At 47.5% G+C, this 17,220-nt stretch overlaps 3 protein-coding genes across 4 annotated transcripts; all 3 read right to left on the reverse strand.

Moving 5' to 3' along the window:
* Positions 1 to 207: 207 nt before the first annotated feature.
* Positions 208 to 4,253, reverse strand: rbm15b (RNA binding motif protein 15B). Its single transcript, XM_017440705.3, has one exon. It carries the CDS (start codon positions 3,993 to 3,995, stop codon positions 1,512 to 1,514), a length of 2,484 nt encoding a protein of 827 aa, XP_017296194.1. The 5' UTR covers positions 3,996 to 4,253; the 3' UTR covers positions 208 to 1,511.
* A 1,185-nt stretch (positions 4,254 to 5,438) lies between these two features.
* manf (mesencephalic astrocyte-derived neurotrophic factor) lies at positions 5,439 to 8,801 on the reverse strand. Its single transcript, XM_017440708.3, has 4 exons — positions 8,600 to 8,801; positions 7,120 to 7,247; positions 6,144 to 6,285; positions 5,439 to 6,078 (listed from the first exon to the last, which is right to left on the reverse strand). Exons 1-4 carry the CDS (start codon positions 8,685 to 8,687, stop codon positions 5,894 to 5,896), a joined length of 543 nt encoding a protein of 180 aa, XP_017296197.1. The 5' UTR covers positions 8,688 to 8,801; the 3' UTR covers positions 5,439 to 5,893.
* A 606-nt stretch (positions 8,802 to 9,407) lies between these two features.
* Positions 9,408 to 13,956, reverse strand: oser1 (oxidative stress responsive serine-rich 1). 2 transcript variants are annotated; one of them, XM_017440707.3, is made up of 5 exons: positions 13,589 to 13,956; positions 12,498 to 12,607; positions 11,587 to 11,703; positions 10,882 to 11,123; positions 9,408 to 10,788 (listed from the first exon to the last, which is right to left on the reverse strand). In XM_017440707.3, exons 2-5 carry the CDS (start codon positions 12,572 to 12,574, stop codon positions 10,301 to 10,303), a joined length of 924 nt encoding a protein of 307 aa, XP_017296196.1. In that variant the 5' UTR covers positions 12,575 to 12,607; positions 13,589 to 13,956; the 3' UTR covers positions 9,408 to 10,300. The 2 variants fall into 2 exon arrangements, with proteins under 2 accessions (XP_017296196.1, XP_017296195.1); XM_017440706.3 differs by having other exon boundaries at positions 9,408 to 11,123; positions 13,589 to 13,955.
* Between the last annotated feature and the right edge of the window lie 3,264 nt (positions 13,957 to 17,220).

Below are 17,220 nucleotides of genomic sequence, written 5' to 3' on the forward strand. Positions count from 1 at the left end.
GATAGATAGATAGATAGATAGATAGATAGATAGATAGATAGATAGATAGATAGATAGATAGATAGATAGATAGATAGATAGATAGATAGATAGATAGATAGATGAGAAAATGTCAGATTTTGCTGATTTGTTTAAATATGTTGATAAAAACAGATTTTTCAGCTAAAACCAAAAAGCTCTGAGACATTAGAAAAGACATGAAATCAGTTTTATAAAGTAAATATTTAATGATCAGATGTTTGAATGATAAAAAATACTGCGAACTAAGAGGAGAAATGTGACGAGAAGGTCAAGCCTTCTTACTGACAGGACTCGTTTTCACCACACCAAACAGAAAAACAGGTTTGTCTTTAAATATTCCTCAGCGTCGTCTGCAGGAAGAACTGAGACTAAATGCAGAAAACTGAGGTTTCAGAGGAAAACCAGCTGATTTCATTTGAAGGTTTAGATGAACTTCATGTGGTTTCACTTTAAACACTTTGATTTTGATAAAAACCAACACTGCTGATCATTATTTCACTTTATTACAACTTGTTCTGCTCCTGCATCTGTTCAGGTCATTAAACAAGAAGAAAGGTTTGGATTTTCTGACTTTATTTCCCCACTTTCTTTTCAGTTATGGAAGGATGGAAGGATAGATAATGGATGGATGGATGGAAGGAAGGATAAACAGATGGATGGATGAGTGGATGAATGGATGAGTGGGTGGAAGGAAGGATAAACAGATGGATGGATGGAAGGATGGATGAATGGATGAGTGGGTGGAAGGATGGATGAAAGGAAGGATAAATGATGGATGGATAGGAGGATGGATGAACAGATGGATGGATATGTGCACAATCTAAAATTCACCCAACAGCTGACGGAGGGAAGTTTTCATCCTGACCCACAGGAACAAACTGAAGACGGGGGGGTCCTGATAAACTCTGACTCAGTGTCTCTGATCAGCTCAAAGACAAAAACTGCAACAATTAAATGATTCAAACCTCAAAACTAAAAGCCGAATCTTTAAAAGTGTTTGTTTTGTGAAACATTTGTTCCGGATCAGAAGGTCAGAAACCTAAAGCTGCCCTTTGAGGTTTGTCTCTAACAGCCAACTTTAATCGCACTCAGACTCAGAGGAGAACGGGGTTCATGAGCAGTCTGAGAGTCGGAGCACCGCTGATCAGAAACGATCACCATGAGTCAGAGGGACGGCCCTTCGCCGCGCTGCAGTCAGACGCTGGCACTGGAAGGAGACACCAGCATCGGCTCTCAGGTTCCAGCAGAACATCCGACCCGTCCTGGTGCCGCAGCATCGTCTCAGATAAAGGAAGAAGCACAGAAACAGGCCTGCTGGGGTTAGTGTCGGGACTTTCAGCTTAAAGTAGAAAAAGCAGGAGAGTTTTCTCTCCTGTGAGTGTTTTAAAACTCCTCAGAAGGACCAGAGGAAGATCGAGGAGGAAGAGGAGTGGAACATGTAGTGTAACATCCAATTCAGACTGAATAAAACCAGAAAAGGTCTAAAAACATCAGTTAGTGTCGTTAACGATCACAATCACCATGTGCTCCTCCTCCAGATTACCCACAGTCCTCTTGGCCTCCTGCAGGAACTGCTGCGAGAACTCTCCGGGGGGGAACGCGTACAGCATGGCGCCCGGCCCGCCCTCCTTGTTGGCGGGCAGGCTCACCACGCCGGCCGCCTCTTTGTTCCGCAGGTAGGTCACCAGGTGGCGCAGCAGGCGCACCTGCAGGCCCGGCTCGGGGCCCGGAGCCTGCCGGTCCACGGGGCCCTGCAGGGCCAGCAGGATGGCGAAGCCGTCGGGTCGGCCCAGCTTGACGCGGCGCAGCACCTCGTCGAGCCGGGCCTGGTCCATGCGCAGCCGCTGGGCGATCTTCAGCTGGCCCGGCTGGTTCTGGCTCTGCAGCTTCATCACGGCGTTGAAGAAGGCGGCGCCGCCCTCCAGCAGGAACAGGTCCGTGGGGAAGCTGCTGTTCTTCAGGGCGAAGAAGCCGCGCCACAGCTTGGACAGCGCGCTCTGGGCGAACTCGGACAGCGTGCTCGGGGGGGAGGAGGGGTCTGTGGGGGCGGCGGGGGAGCCAGGGGCCGCCGCCTCGCCGCTCCGGTGGTGGTGGTTGTTTAGGTGGTCGCCGGAGGACCTCTTGCTGTGGTGGCGGCCGGATGGAGGCTCTTCTTCGGTGGTGGCGGGGTGCCGACCCGCTCCGCCGCTGTCGGGGGAGTGGTCTCGTGGTTCTGTGGTGGAGTCGGGGGCTCGAACCCGTGCCCGGTCTGGGCTTGCGTCAGGGGAGACAGCTCCTCCAGGTCCTCGAACCCTGGACCTCCCCCTGTCCTTGTCCTCTGTCTGCCTGTCGGTGGACGGACTCCGGCTCCTCCTCCGGTTCCTCCTCTCCTCCCGCTCCTTCAGCCAGCGCTCCCGGCTCCTGCTGCGGCTCCTCGCTGCCCTCCTCCCAAACGCCTCCACCCCTCCGGGCCTCCGCTCCAGGGTCCGAGTGGGGCTGCTGGGATAGTCTGCCTCTAACAAGGCCCTGTCCCGCTCCCTTAGGGACAGGAGGCTGTGGGCCGGGGGCGAGCGGTCCCTGGCCCCCCTCAGCTCCCGCTCCAGGCTGCGATGGCGGCTGTACGCCTCCCCCAGGAGCTCATAGTGGGAGGGAAGTGCAACGGGAGGCTGGTAGCCAGGAGGGAAGGGACGAGAGGGGCTCTCCTCAACTTTAGCAAAGTCCACCCTGAGACGGTGCTCCGGCCCCCCCAGAGGAAATCCCCTCATCTGGGTGCAGGCAGCCTGAGCGGCGTCCAGACTCTCGTACTGAATGTAGGCGAAGCTGTCCCCCTTCACGTAGTCTATGTTCCTTATGCTGCCGAAGCGATCAAACTCCCGAGCCAGGGCAGCCAGAGAGTTTCCGGGCCCCAGACCCCCCACCCACAGCCGGGTGGTGGGGTTTGCTTTACCGTAACCGATCTTGATGGGGTTGCCGCCGATGGGACGGCCCTGCATGGCCACCTTGGCCCGGTGGGCCATGTCCAGGTTCTGAAACTTCACAAAGGCATAAGCCCCGCCCTGCCCACGCGCTGGGCGTTTAATCACCACGTCCTCGATGATGCCGTACTTATCAAAGCCCCTCCTGAGGACGGCCTCCGTCACGTTCCCGTCCAGGTTCCCGATGAAGAGGTTACTGGTGGCCCTCTGGTCGTCCTCGGGCTTTAGGTCCTCCACCACCGGCATCACAGGGAAGCCGTAGGGCCGGCCCCTGTCATCCAGCATGCCGTAGTAGTCCAGCAGCCTCTCCCGGTCCCTGCTCAGAGCCAGGCTCTCCAGGGCGAAGTGTCTGGCTCTCAGCTCCCGCAGGTTGCTGACCCCCGGCACGGGCGGAGACAGGGAGCGCTGCCGGTACGGGTAGGGGCCGTGCAGGGGGAGATAACCCACGTCCGGCGGGGTGACACTCCGCCTCCTCACGTACATGGGCTCGATTTTCAGCTGCCTGTCACCCAGAACCAACCTGGACGATTTGGCGTGCCGGGCCTCCTTGGCGTCCTCCGGGTGGCGAAAGTTCACGTAGGCGATCCGTCCGAGCTCCGGGGTGTGGGACAGCTTCACGCTGACGTCCCCGAACTTCTTAAATTCATGAAACAGAGCGTCCTCCACGTCCTCGTCCGAAACCTGCGAGCCCAGGTTGCTGATGAGCAGCGTCTTGTACTCCACCGTGCCCGGCCTGGCGGCGGGGAGCTCGGCTGCGGTGGTCCGGAGCGGCGGGCGGCCGAGGAGGCTGAGCTCGTGTCGGTGGTGGAGCTCCAAGGCGGCCGCCCGCTCCTCCCGGAGCCGGGGCTTCTCCCGCTCCCTGCTCCGGCTCCGGCGGTGGTAGCTCCGGCTCTCGGCCAGAAGCAGTGCCAGCGGCGGGGGAGGCAGCTCCTCTCTGCGGGCGCTCTCCCGCTCCCTCTCCCGTATCCGCTTAGCGATGGCCCTGGACGGGCTGCTCTCCCTCCCGGCCTGCCGCTTCATCTTTTACCGGAGGATGGAGCTGAAACTCGGCGGTGCCTGCAGCGGGAATCCGGGCGGCTTCGGTACAGATACGGTTCCACAGCGGCCGGTGCTTTTTTGGCACATTTACGGTTAAAATGGTTTAAAAACAAACACAGCATCAGAGGAGCTGCCGCAGCGCCGCCATCTTGGACAATAGGAATGTGCGGGTTCCCAGAGGAGGACCCTCAGCGTGATGACGCAAGCACGCCGGACGTCATGACGTATGCTCCGAGTTTTTAAAAATGATAGTAGGACAGGATATTCTGTGGATAATGTTACTCCTTTATATTTATATATTATAATTTATATCCATCGTCTATCATTCTTGTGCAGAAGTTTTAATCCATCCCTCATTTTTATGTTATTTTGTAATAAAAGCAGCCAAACTTCTCTGTATTCTTTAAAAGCGAAGGTCTTTCAGAGTATTTATTTATCTTTTTTAACTTTGCTCCTGACATTTCCAGAGGAATGTTTTTAACTATGATCTGTCTGTGTTGACTCAAAAGACAAGTTAAAGTTTAAATTGGATCTCTTTGTTCCCAGCAGTTTGTCACACAAATATAATATGTTCTTATTTTTCAGCTGACTTTATAAAAAATACCAAATATAACACAGCTGCCATTTAATTCGTAAATGTATTTACTGTTAAATAGAGGGAACTTCAAAGGAGTTTGACAGATGCAAGTAAAGCTAAAAAAATCTGCAAATTAATGTTTTTATTTTCTTATCTTAAAATCATTCAAAGGTCCAGTTTAAAGTGGACCGCTGTGAACTCTGACCCTTCAGACAGAACCAGCAGCTGATCCATCCGTGGACACACACCGTGTCACACCGGAGACACTCAGATCAGATCTTTGTTGGAAGAAATGAACCAAAGAGGAAACACAGCCAAAAAGTCCAAAAGCCAGTCAGTCAGCCTTTTTATTGGAACTAAAACAGGTTTATAGTTTATTAAAACAAATATTCTAAATAAAATAAAAGTTTTAGTCCCAAACCTTAAACAGAAGAAAACTTTCTGAGGATTATTTGACATGGAGGAAACACCTTTCAGGCCTTTATTTTAAAAATCCAGCAGATTGACAGAGTGATGGCTGATTATTTTGATTAATGGACCAATCGGATGGCAGTGACAAACAGGAAGTACCTGAGCAGAGCTGCACTCATCACTTCCTGTCAGCAACAAACTGTTTTCTGTTCATTTGTGCAAGCTGACATGATGTTAACCTGATGTGTCAGAAAGTTATCTTGGTGTAAATCCAGCATCATGTCATGTTTCTCCATCAGCAGCAGCAGGTTCCTCTCTGCTCTTCAGCAGACTTTCAAATTAAAAGCCTCAAACATTTCCCCACAGAAAGTCAGAAATGATTTGCTGTTTCTAAGAAAGTGTTTTTATCCAGGAGGACACAAAAAGAAAGTAACAAACGTGATTAAACGTGTTTAATAGTTAAGGTTCTGATTGATGACAGTAAACAAAAACAAACCTGAAGGTAAAAACGGGGACAAGGTTCGACAGCTGGCTGTACAGCAGCAGTTTCTGAACGGATCCGTCTTTATAACATTCACCACACACACAAGAGTCCAACCGAACAAATAAAAATAAGGAATAAAGGTTTATTCGATGATGGAAGAGTGGAATTTATCTGCAGATTTCCAGGCGAGGATCTGCTCAGTGAGCCGTCCTCCTGACAGCTCGTCCCAGCAGGAGGACTTTAGGAGCCATATTTGGACATTTATTGTGAGACGTATTGCAGAACTGCACCCTGCAGTTTCCTCCCACTTTATTTAAAAGTACAGTATAAACACCTGGATCTGTCCTCCTCCTCCTCCTCCTCACAGGATCACAGTCCGTTTAAAGTTTATGTTTCCAGTCAAACCCGTCACAGATCTGTCCGTGCCTTGGCCGCTGCAGGGGCGTACTTGGGCATGAGCTCCGTGATTTTGCGGATGAAGTCGGACTTTTCGGCGCAGCCTTTGCACGACTCGCCCCACTCCTCCAGAATCTTCTTCAGGTCCTTCACTTTAAGCTTCTTCAGGTCCACTGTGGTCAGGTCCAGCTGTTTGTCTGCCAGAGAAGACAATCATGAGAACTGTTTCAAGCCCAGAGGAGTTCTGCTCTCAGGGACTCACCGTATCTCAGCTCACAGATCTGACTATCCTTCTTCTTGAGTTTCTCACAGATCTTCTCCACGGGAACATGGTAGCTGAGCGGTTTGGACACCTCGTTGATTATCTTGGTGGCTGCGTCGCTCGTCGCTCCGATGTAATAACACTGAACACGAGATTGGGAGAAAAGAAGCGAGGTTAGGAGGAGTTCAGGGTGTTCTGAGCTCAGGTCCACATCCAGGGACCTTCAGCCGTCAGCTGGGCTCCTGCACCTGTTCTGTTCAAAAACCATTCACCCTGAAGGGCAGGGAATTAAATGAATAACTAAGTTATGATTCTAACCGCAGGGATCAAACCTTCATTAAATCTTTATCCTGTAAAATGATGTCCTGCCCTGAAGCACAGACGTCTCTCTGCTGCAACAAACTGGATTCTAAAAACTAAATTACCTCCTCAGTTCAGCCGTTAATCCAGGGGTGTCAAACTCTGTTCCTCTGGGCCGCTCTCCTGCATGTTTTAGATGCGTTTTTGATTTAAAACACCTGAATGACTTGTTGCCGAGCTCCTGGAGAACCTGATGATTCGGTGAGGAGGTGATTAAACCATTTGAATCAGGTGTGTTGGAGCAGAAACACCTAAAACTTCCAGGACAGCGGCCCTCGAGGCCTGGAGTCTGAGCCCCCTGCATTAATCTGAGCAGAAAAACAACTAAAACCTGCAGGGCTGGGGGCACCGAGGACCAGGACTTTAGAACCCTTTGTCAGTGGGAACATGGCTGAGTCACATTTTTTATTTCTGAGAAATGAAACCTGCCGTTTAAAAGGCTTCACGTTTTGTGTGTCTCTGTATATATATATATATATATATATATATATATATAAAATTTGACAGCAGTTTATCAGAATTGAGCTGTTTGGTTAAATCAGGGATTTTCATCCAATCTAAAAGCAACAAATCAAGCCGAGGCGCCCGCCTGCTCCTGGGTCGGCGCTCCACTCACAAAGCGGTTATCTTTTCCTTTGGCGGCGGCGCAGCTCTTCAGCAGCGCCTTCTCGATGTCTGCGCTGGTAAAGTCTGTGTTGCTGTCCTTCAGAGACTGATAGAAGCGACCCAGGAAGGCGACGCACACTGAAACACAAAGAAAATCAGGTTTAAAGCTTTAAACTTTCTGCTTCACCGACTCTCAGAGAAAGCAGAAAATCATTATCCCGTTTGATCGAATCATTCCTGTTTCTTAAATCATGTTTTTATGTCCAATAAATCTGTGATTTTCAGCTCTTTTTCTGACCAACAGAAACAAACGACCCAATCAAACATGGGTCGTCTGATTTAAGAGTTAAAAAACAAAACACTGACTGAAAGACTGAAATACTGTAAACATCAACTGCTAATTGCATTACTTTTAATAAAGAAAAATGAGCAAATAAAACCTAAATTAAACAGTTTAACCAGCTCCTGATGTCACTGAATGAAGGAGCTTTATTGTAGATGTTTTACAGCAGGAACCATTTTAAACACGAACAGGTTTAACCCATTACAGCCTGAAGGTGTCTTTAATAATAACACAGCTACACTATAAGTATTTGTTTGGCTTAGAAAGAAACCAAAAGTATAAAAAATAAAACTAAGAGAAACCTCTGTTATCATCCATAACATTATGACCACCCCCTCAAACATCCAGTTGGACTCTTTGTCTTTTAAAATCCTGCAGGACCATCTCCTGGACTCGTCTCCTCCTGGACTCGTCTCCTCCTGGACTCTGAGGGTCTCCTGCAGGTCTCTGTCTTCAACCTGTCAGCAGATCTTTAAACCTGGAGGTTGAGGGGGGACCTCCATGGACTTGTTGGTCCAGAAACTTTCTCAGGTGCTTGATTGGACTGAGACAACACCTCAGACTGGTTCTTGTGTTCCTCAAGGCGTTCTTGAAGCGTTTCTGCAGCGTAGCGAGGAGCAGTGTCCTTCTTCAGGTTCTGCAGGTCCAAGAACATCCAGGCAGACAGCAGGAACCAAGGTTTCCCAGCAGTCACACTGTGTTTCTCCAGCTTTATTTAAGCTGCATTTCCCAGCTTTACACTTAGTCTTTTGTTATCTGAATAGATTATATTTTAATAACAAACAGCTTTTTTAACCTACAGAAATCTCCAGAATCTTTGCAAATGAAACAACATTTCCCTGATCTTTTATTGTCTCTTACCTGACTGTAACACCTGAAAACTTCCATCACTGATCTGATATTTGTAGTTTTCCTAAAACTATTTTAAAAACAAACTCCCTGTTGATCCTGTTAAGTCAGGATGGATGTTTGCCTTCTCTGTCAGAGGAAACAATAAATCAATAAGACAACACTGTCGTCATTTCCAGCTCCATAGCAGAAACAGCCAGGTGTATGTGAGCTGATTTCAGCGGCTGTTTGAAACTTTTCCAGCACGGCAGCCTCTCTGTTAGCCGCGGCTAACAGTCGAGCTAACACTCGGTCCTACCTTCACATTCTCCCTCCTTCAGGGCTTCCACGGCTCCGGGCACGAGGACGAGCGCGAGAGCCACCGACAGTCCGCTCAAACACAACATTTCGACCCGAATAAACTCAAAAGATGTCCCTTAAACCTCTGTTCAAGACGACCACTCGATACTCATGAGTCTCTCTGCCGCTACAGAGATGGCAAACGCCGGTAAACTGAGCGAGCGCCGGGATTTTTACTCAGCCGGCCTCTGATTGGTCAGAAAGTCCAGAACGCTCCACGCATTTTGCTCTGATTGGACAGAGGAGGGTCAGAGGCGGGACAATCCGAGTGCAACGTCCAGTTGGCGCCGTTTGATTGGTACACAGCAGCACAGCGCTCTAATAACGTAGTTGGCTGGGCGTGTTCCTTTTTACTCAGCTGGGTTGTGACCCGGCTAGACGTTAAAGAGGAGTTTCCCTCTCAAGCGGACTGGAGAACGCCTCTGCTGACGGAATGAGGTGTTAGAGTTATCTTAGTTTAATGTATATGAAGACATGTTAAACTCCACCCACGGTTATTGTTTCATTAACAGCTGTCGCTGCTTGAATGGAGTGTAAACTCCGCCTACCTGGCGCGCCGCTTTCTTAGCCTGCGTATAAATGATGCGGAGCCAGTGGCAAGATAATAGAGGCTCGATTAAACATCATTAAAACAATTAATTAACATCAGACACACTGGTAGGACAAACACTGGATTTAAATAGTCAGCCACGATGTTTTGAAATGTGAGAATAATAAGAATGATGACAGAAGGCAACAACAATCCGACAGGAAACCAAGGAGAAAGATGATAATATAATTTAATTTTATTAATGTAAACATTTTATAACTTTAGATTATAAAACAAACAATTGGTGATTCTCAGATCAAACAGAACAGTCCAGGGTAATCACATATTTACATATATTGAACAGTATTAATCAGTCTGTGACTTTATTAAAAGATCACCGCCTCTGCTTTGACACTGACTAATAAATATCTTTTAAACAGATATGTCTCCTTTCTTCTTTGCTTTGAGGTGATAAAGTTTCTGATCAGATTTTATCCACAGTTAGGTGACTCAAACATAAAGTTCAAATACAGTACTGAAACTGAGAGAAGAAGCAGTCTGGAGAACTGTTAACAGATTACAGGAAAGTCTGGATCATTGGAAGGAAAATATAAAGAAATTAGAGGTGGATTAGAAACCACCATGTGCCAAATTCCAAAACTAGAGCTCAGAAGGTGTCAGGTCTCAGAAGCAGTAAATAAACTGCAGAAAAACAGAAGCTGTCCTGCAGAGACATTTTAAAATCTGTCCTTTAACTTTACTACAACACACAAAGAATTAGGACAACCAGTTTTCCAACCAAACGTTTTTCCTTCTTTATTAAGTGACTCTCCTGGTCAGGACACCACAAACAGAGTCAAGGCTGCGTGTTCCTACGCTCATCTCCTCCAACACCAAGAGCTTTGGCAACTTCACCTGTAAACTTCAATATTTCAAGACAAACACATTCATCGAGCACAAAAAGTACGAAAAAATCCAAACTAATGAGAATCAATTTGTGTTTCGGTCAGTTTTAGAACGAAAAAAGGCATTTTAACCCGGATTAAACCTCAGTTACAACCTTTACACTCCGTTTATTCTTCTACTTTTCGATCAGCAACAGAAAAAAGAAATATTTTTAGCATCTTTACTTTAGGTGTACATCATCTCAGCCATGTGTGACATCTTCTTGGGGATGTAGAGATAATACTCCATGTAGCCGGAGAGGTCCTCTATCGTGATGTCGTCCACGTAGGCGCGCGCCTGCTCCGAGCACGAGCGCGGCGAGCCCGACGAAGAGGAGGAGGAAGAGTGAGCGCTGACAGTTCTGGGTGCGTCGTCGTGGCTCGGCAGGCTGCCCTCGCACTCAGAGATGACGCTGCGGAGCCCGGTGAAGGAGTACACCTCCATGCCGCTCCAGCCCTGATGATGAGACCTGCAGCTGCACTGAGCTCCAGCTTCCTGCCCGCCCTCCTCCTGGGGGTCCGAGGTCCCGCTCGGGGTGCAGGAGCAGGCGGGGCCCTCTGCTGAGCTGTGGAGCTCGGATAAAGACCGGAAGTCTTCGGCCCCGTCACAGAAACTTCGCACACCTCCGGACCTCTCCCTGTCCCATCTGGGGGACACCGCTGCTGTAGTGATCTCTGGTAAGGAGGGGGAGGAAACAGCACCTCTGACCGATGCTTCATAACCGGGTGAAACGCCAAACAGCAGAGGGGAGACGCAGCCGGGCGTACCTGAGGAAGACGGCTCGCTCTGGACTGGGGGGGCCGCGGGGGAACCAGACTTTTCATCCCCTGCAGGATGGGGCTCTGCAGACTCAGACAGGGACAGGCGCTGGTGCTTCAGGCAGCCAGCAGGGGGCGACAGAGCTGAACTGCTGCAGTAGGTGAACTTCGGGGGGTGGAGGATGGGGGACTTGGACCGCCGACGCCGCTGGCTTCTTGATGAACCCCCTCTGGAAGTTTTCCTCACGCAGCTAAATAAAAAGAGAAACAAGATGATGTTAAAATTCAGATTTCTGTTTTCAGCTGCAAAGAAAAACTTCATACTTGTTTGTTCACCATGAGAGAAACATTCAACTCCTGCAGGAAATGTTTTGTGTCAACATCTCCTCCTGTTTTCAATCATAACAGATGATCTGAGTTTACAGGGGGAAGAAGCATACGACACGACAAACAAACTCCTTCTGGGATCAACTAGAATCAAAAACTGCCACTGAAATCCTTCCTTTCATTGTCTGCACCTCCCTCAGTTGTTGATGAAGAATAAACTCTGTTTAAAGGCATAAGAAGGGGCAAGGCTTGTAGAAATGTGTCCAACATTTTATAAAAGATGAATTTAGTTGGTAAAAGTCAACTGTTTCTGGTAAGAGTCAGAACCTGACTGAAGGTTGGAGTTTCTGACTTCAGAGCAGCTGATCTCGGTCCGACTTGACCTACCAGTGCCAGTTGTCCTTCGGGCAGCCGAGTTTGGCTTTGGCTCCGCTGCTGTCGAGACAAACGCGAGAAGCTGCTCGGGGAGTCAGCGCCTCCGAAACGCTCGCCGCTCCTGGTACGCTGAGCACAAGAAAAGAGATTTTTACTCTGGAGAGCAGAACATCGAACTGAAACACAAATCAGTACAGAGGTCTAAGAACTGAAAGGGGAGATCTAGTTTATGTTCTGTGTCTACTAAAGCTGAAGGTTTTAGTTTTCTGTGCTAACTGTATGTCCCACAGCCTGCAGTATGAGCAGCTTCGCTCAGCAGCTGGATCACAGAAACCCACTTTAATAACAGCTCCAGTTCACAGCTGGGTCCTGTAATGTTTCAGAGATGCTCTGCAGGTCTCGAATGTCTCCTTTGGTTCATTCTAAAACTTTCCGGTGGTACCTCACCGGGCTGCGACTACTGGTGACTCAAAACTTTGAGAAAATTGTTGAATTTTCTGCTGCAGACTCAGCTCTGTGTGTTTGACCAAGCAGATCTGGACAGAATTTTAATTATTGTTATTTATCATCAGTGTGGTCTTTAGTCCTGGACATTCAGGACTGTCACCTCAGATGTTTTCTGTCAGAGTCGAGCTCCTGTACATGCACCAGAACTCATACTCAGAGCTCCAGAGATGGCTGGAAGACACCCGCAAAGACTTGGCGACTATGTGAGAGAAAATTTGCCACACAGACTTTTTGTAATTTCAAGTGACGAGCCTCTGCGACTCCCACAAGGAAGCTGAGAACCCCCACGAACGTTTCAAGACTTTTCTGAGACTTCCTCACAAACAGTCCGGTGAAACACGGGAGAAAATGAGGACTGAGACATTGAGTGGCTCCATCAGGAAGCACTGCTGTTAGGTACAGTTTTAACTGTTTACCTCTCAGCATCGACCCTCAGCTTCTTAAACGCCGTCTGCAGTGTCTCCTCCTCGCAGTCTTTACCTCCTGCCTCCATGGTGGGAGGAGGCTGCTCCGACCAGCCCCCCAGCTGCAACACAAACACACGTCATGTTTAAACCAGGGACCCATTCCTAAAGTCAACAAACTCTACAGCACTAATCCAAAATACAGCTCCACATGAAGAAGAAAACATTTAGGATATAAGTAAATTAATAATATGCAGGTTGAAGCAGTACAACATTTTAAACTCTTCTCAGAAACAAGCAGCCAAAACATCGAGGATGCTGCAGTAATCTGTAAACTGATCTCAGATCATCTCTGAATCACTTCTTTTATCCAAACACACGTAGAACGTGTCGTTGTTCTCAGAGGAGCCTCCAGATGGCAGAACAAACCACGAGTCTGGACCCAGGCTCTGAGAAATCAAAGCCTGAGTGGTTTTACATCACTGTGGAGGATTTGTGGCCCACTCTTCTTTCCAGCATTGCTTCAGCTCATTGGTTTCTGCTCAGCTCTCTGAGGTTCTGGACTCTGACTGGACCGTTCTGTTGTAGATTAGCTGCTGTGTTTGGGATCATTGTCCTGTTTGTCGGACAGATGGCCTCACATCTGACTCCAGAATCAGCCCAAACCATCAGCCCTCCACTGCCGTGCTGACGGCTGGGAGGAGCTGTTTGTGCTGAAATGTTGGCCCTGATTATGGATACACATCTACTTTTCCTAACAGCATTTTAAAGCATTAATAAAGACTTATTGTTTCAGTGAGGATTACAGTGAGGTAAAACCAGGGCCAACATGAGTCAGTTCTGCTAGCAGCATATCAGGGAGAAACTTTTAAAAACAATTAAAACGTCACATTTAACAGAAACAGCAGGTTTGTTGTGTGACTGCAGTGTTAAATTTACAGTCAATAATCCCCCACAGCAGAAACAACCGCGGTCTTTTATTTACCACTCCAACCCCGTTAGCTCCTGTTAGCATGAAGCTAACCAGCTAACCTCCTGGTGGAGGTCGTTTTAACGGTTCCGAACAGATTTAAACTCGAACAGATACTCCAGGTGATACTCACGGTTCGGGTTATCCTGGTCGCAGCAGAGAAAGAAGGAAAGACGGAGTCAAAGGAGCCCGGAGGAGAAGACGGGGTGTTTCTAGAAAGGCTAACGGCAGCTAGCTAAAGGCGAGATCCGTGCGACTGTCTCCGCCAAAACACGAGCTGTCACCCGGGGAAAACACGGCCCATCTACGGCCCGGACGACTTTTGACAGAACCGCTGACGAACCAACAGCAGCTGCGAATAACTGAGCCACGGAGAGCCCAGAGGTTCCGGACAGAATCAGGACTTTTCCCTCCCGTCCGGCAGCTTGTTTACAGTCGAACCGTCGCAGTGACTCTGCAACAACACGGAGCTGCTGACGTCACCGGCTGCAAAGCAGACTGACGTCACTCTGAAGGTATGGAGCGCCGGAAGTGCCCCTGGAGTGTCAAAATAAAATAAAATAAAATAAAATAAAATAAAATAAAATAAAATAAAATAAAATAAAATAAAATAAAATAAAATAAAATAAAATAAAATGTGTAAATAATAATTAAAACAGAACAAAATCAACGAACTATTTAAATATACTTTTTAGCACAAATTCTACAAAATTAATTTCTCAGTGAAATAAAAACATTAATTTAAAATCCAGTCATCAGAGGTCCAGCACAGGTTGAAGGACTGGGAGATAAAGTTAGAGAGGCCTGACTGAGATGGTTTGGTTTGGACATGTGCAGTGGAGGGACATAAGGATGTTAGAGACAAAGAGGACATATATGGATGCAGTTAGAGAGACCGGACTGAGATGGTTTGGACATGTCCAGAGGAGGGACAGTGGGGATATTAGTAGAAGGATGTTAGAGATGCAGCTCTAACAGGAGGAGAAGGGTGTGTTCTGAAACATGACCACCAGGGGGAAGCACTTCCTCTGGTCCTCCTGCAGAGGCTGTTTGCTCCCTTTTCAGAATTAAAGTGTTGATTTTCTGCATGACCCAGAATGCTGCAGCAGGGTGTGTCTGTTTTTCCTCAGGGAGCAGAAAAAAACCCAGAGAGCAAACAGAGAAAGAACTTAGTGTTAGTCATCCAACCTGTTCCAGCTCAGAGGAACCCTGGAGAACTGTGCAGAACAGCAAACTGAAGGTGAATAACTCAGCTGCTCTCTGTGCTTCTTCATGTCTGCTGGGATTTTACAGATTTACAGAATGACTGTCAGAGACGGTCAGAGACAGTCGTGTGGACATCTGGAGACAGTTTCTGGGTGATTTGTGTTTCTCAGAAATGTGTCTTCAGTTTCTGCCAAAGAAAGAGGCTCATCCCTGAATGCAGACAGTTCAGCTCAGTTAGCAGCTGTTTTCTCCTGAGCCACAACATAAATGATCCTCTGTTGATCTGTTAAAAAGTCCAGCCTCTCAGGAGTGTCTAACAGGCCTGTTGGGACTGAAGCTGTGTCTGATCAGCAGGTGGCGCTGCAGAGCTCTGTTTGTTTCCAGCATGGAGCCAGAGCAGGGGACAGAAACCAGCAGACCTTTCTGCTCAGAAACAGCTTCAAGCTTTACTGTTAGATGATGATGATAAAACAAAAATTTCTTCTTTTCCTTCTTTGTTAGAGTAAACATCATTTTATATTTGTCTGAACACTGGATCAACAGTTACAGTAATAATATTACTATTATTACTCAGATTACTTTTACAATATCACCTGATGTAAATATTCTGTATAGTTTTGGCATCCTCTGCAGACTTTGAGCTGTTCAGATGTTTTCAGCTCCTTCAGAAACATCATTCTGTCTGAAACCTGCAGAAGTTCAGCTTCATTAAACTCAGTGAAGTCAGTCAGTCATTTCTTCAGTTTCAGCCACTGCAGGTCAGAAAACGAAGGTAGTCTGTGGTGTTTCAGAGACGGTGGCTGCAGTCAGGAGACAACAAAAACAAAAACCACGAGGCTCCCAGCTGCTCTACAGATCTGCATCCTGTTCGGACTCAGGCCCAGATAAGGTATTGTTTAACACGTTCTCACGGTAGAATCATTTGTTGGTTTACAGCAGGACTCAACGTAAACAACTGTATTTGTTTACACGTGGTAAACAATGCCGAGCCAGCAAACCTGAAAGATTTCTAAGAAAAGCATCAAAAGTTCCATCCTGTTCCGGAGGAGAACGGTTCCACCTGAGGAGCTTCGCTTTGTTCCAGCTTACATTATTCTAATCTGTTGGTTCCACCCAATCCTCAGAACCTGCTGGCTTAGAGCCATGTTTTTATTTACTAGGGTTGATTAGCTGTGGCGGCCATCTTGAATCAGGGATTCTGTTCTATTCACCCAGTGGTTGATTGGATATTTTGCTAACAGACACACACCCAGGCAGATAAATGACCTCATCAGCTGAATTATTTTCTCGAAGCTGCAGATTTAAGAGAAAAGCCCAAACAGCTGAGAGTAAACGCTGCTTCCTCCTGCAGCTTTGTTGATCTCTGAGCAACAAGACGAGGGGGAACTCCACCCCGAAGCCCCCCGCAGCTCAAACATCCTGCCTGATGAGAAAACATCAGCAGCAGCTTGCAGAAACCCAGCCGGCTGTGGGACTTTTGTCTCTGCTCAGACAGAAGCTGGAAACACCCGGAGGAGTTCTTCACAACAAGCAGACAGGAAGTGAAAGTACTTTCCTAGAAGTTCATGTCTGACTTGTGGTACTTTCTGAACTTCCAGTGTGAAACTCTGAGGCTGCAGATGTGGTCAGACTGACAGGGTTTCTCATCAACACAAAGTTTGTTTCTGAACCGTTCTGGGAGGTTCTCAGACGCTCACAGGCCTGTCACTAAAGTCTCCAACATGTTGGAAACTTTCCTTCAAAGTGTCTCGAACTCGTCTCGGTTTAGTTTGTGTCATTCTGGAGCATTAGAGGAGAGTTTAGACTCTACTCCAGCAGATTAAATTATAATGTGGGCAACAAATTAACGTGCACGCCCAAGAATACAGTTTAGCAGGCCGTGCACACACAAATATGCAGGGATGTTACAGTATTTGTTTCAAACACAGCCACAGACTCTGACCTGACCTGCTGTCACAGATTATTTCCTGGTTTAATGAGGCCGAGTTCCTTGTCTGGACAGTTTAAATCTGGTCCCAGCTCAGAAATCAGGTCCTTTATTTCAGTTTATGTGTAAAAATAAAAACAGCAGCAGTTTATTGCAGTAACGAAGTGAAGCTGGAGTTTATTATACGTCAGATCAAACCAAATGTTGAGTCTGGCTGCAGTTCAGATTTATTCCACATTCAGCCAAAGTGGCTTAATTAGCTCTTAAGGTTTTGTTTTTAAAAACATAATAAACTAAAAATACACAAAACACTAAAAGCCAAAGTCTGTGAACTGAGCGGAAACACAGACGAGCTTCAGCTGGGTTTTTAGGTGACTCTTTACTTTCTGCTGCCTCTGACAGTCATCAAACCTCTGTGGAAGAACTGGTCCTGGTCCTGGTCCTGGTCCTGGTCCTGGTCAGAAGGTTCCAGAAAACTGATGAAAGACCACAGACTCTGGTTCTGGTGTTGAAAGTCTTTATTTACTCAGGATAGAGTTCACCCCGTCCATGAACAGAAATACCAGCGTCTGAGAGGAGCTCTCTGTGTGACGAACAAAAGACCCGGATGGTGGTCCTGTTCTTACAAACCG

The sequence above is a fragment of the Kryptolebias marmoratus genome, linkage group LG4 (genome assembly GCF_001649575.2).
Source record: "Kryptolebias marmoratus isolate JLee-2015 linkage group LG4, ASM164957v2, whole genome shotgun sequence".
In the NCBI taxonomy this organism is placed as follows: Eukaryota; Metazoa; Chordata; class Actinopteri; order Cyprinodontiformes; family Rivulidae; genus Kryptolebias; species Kryptolebias marmoratus.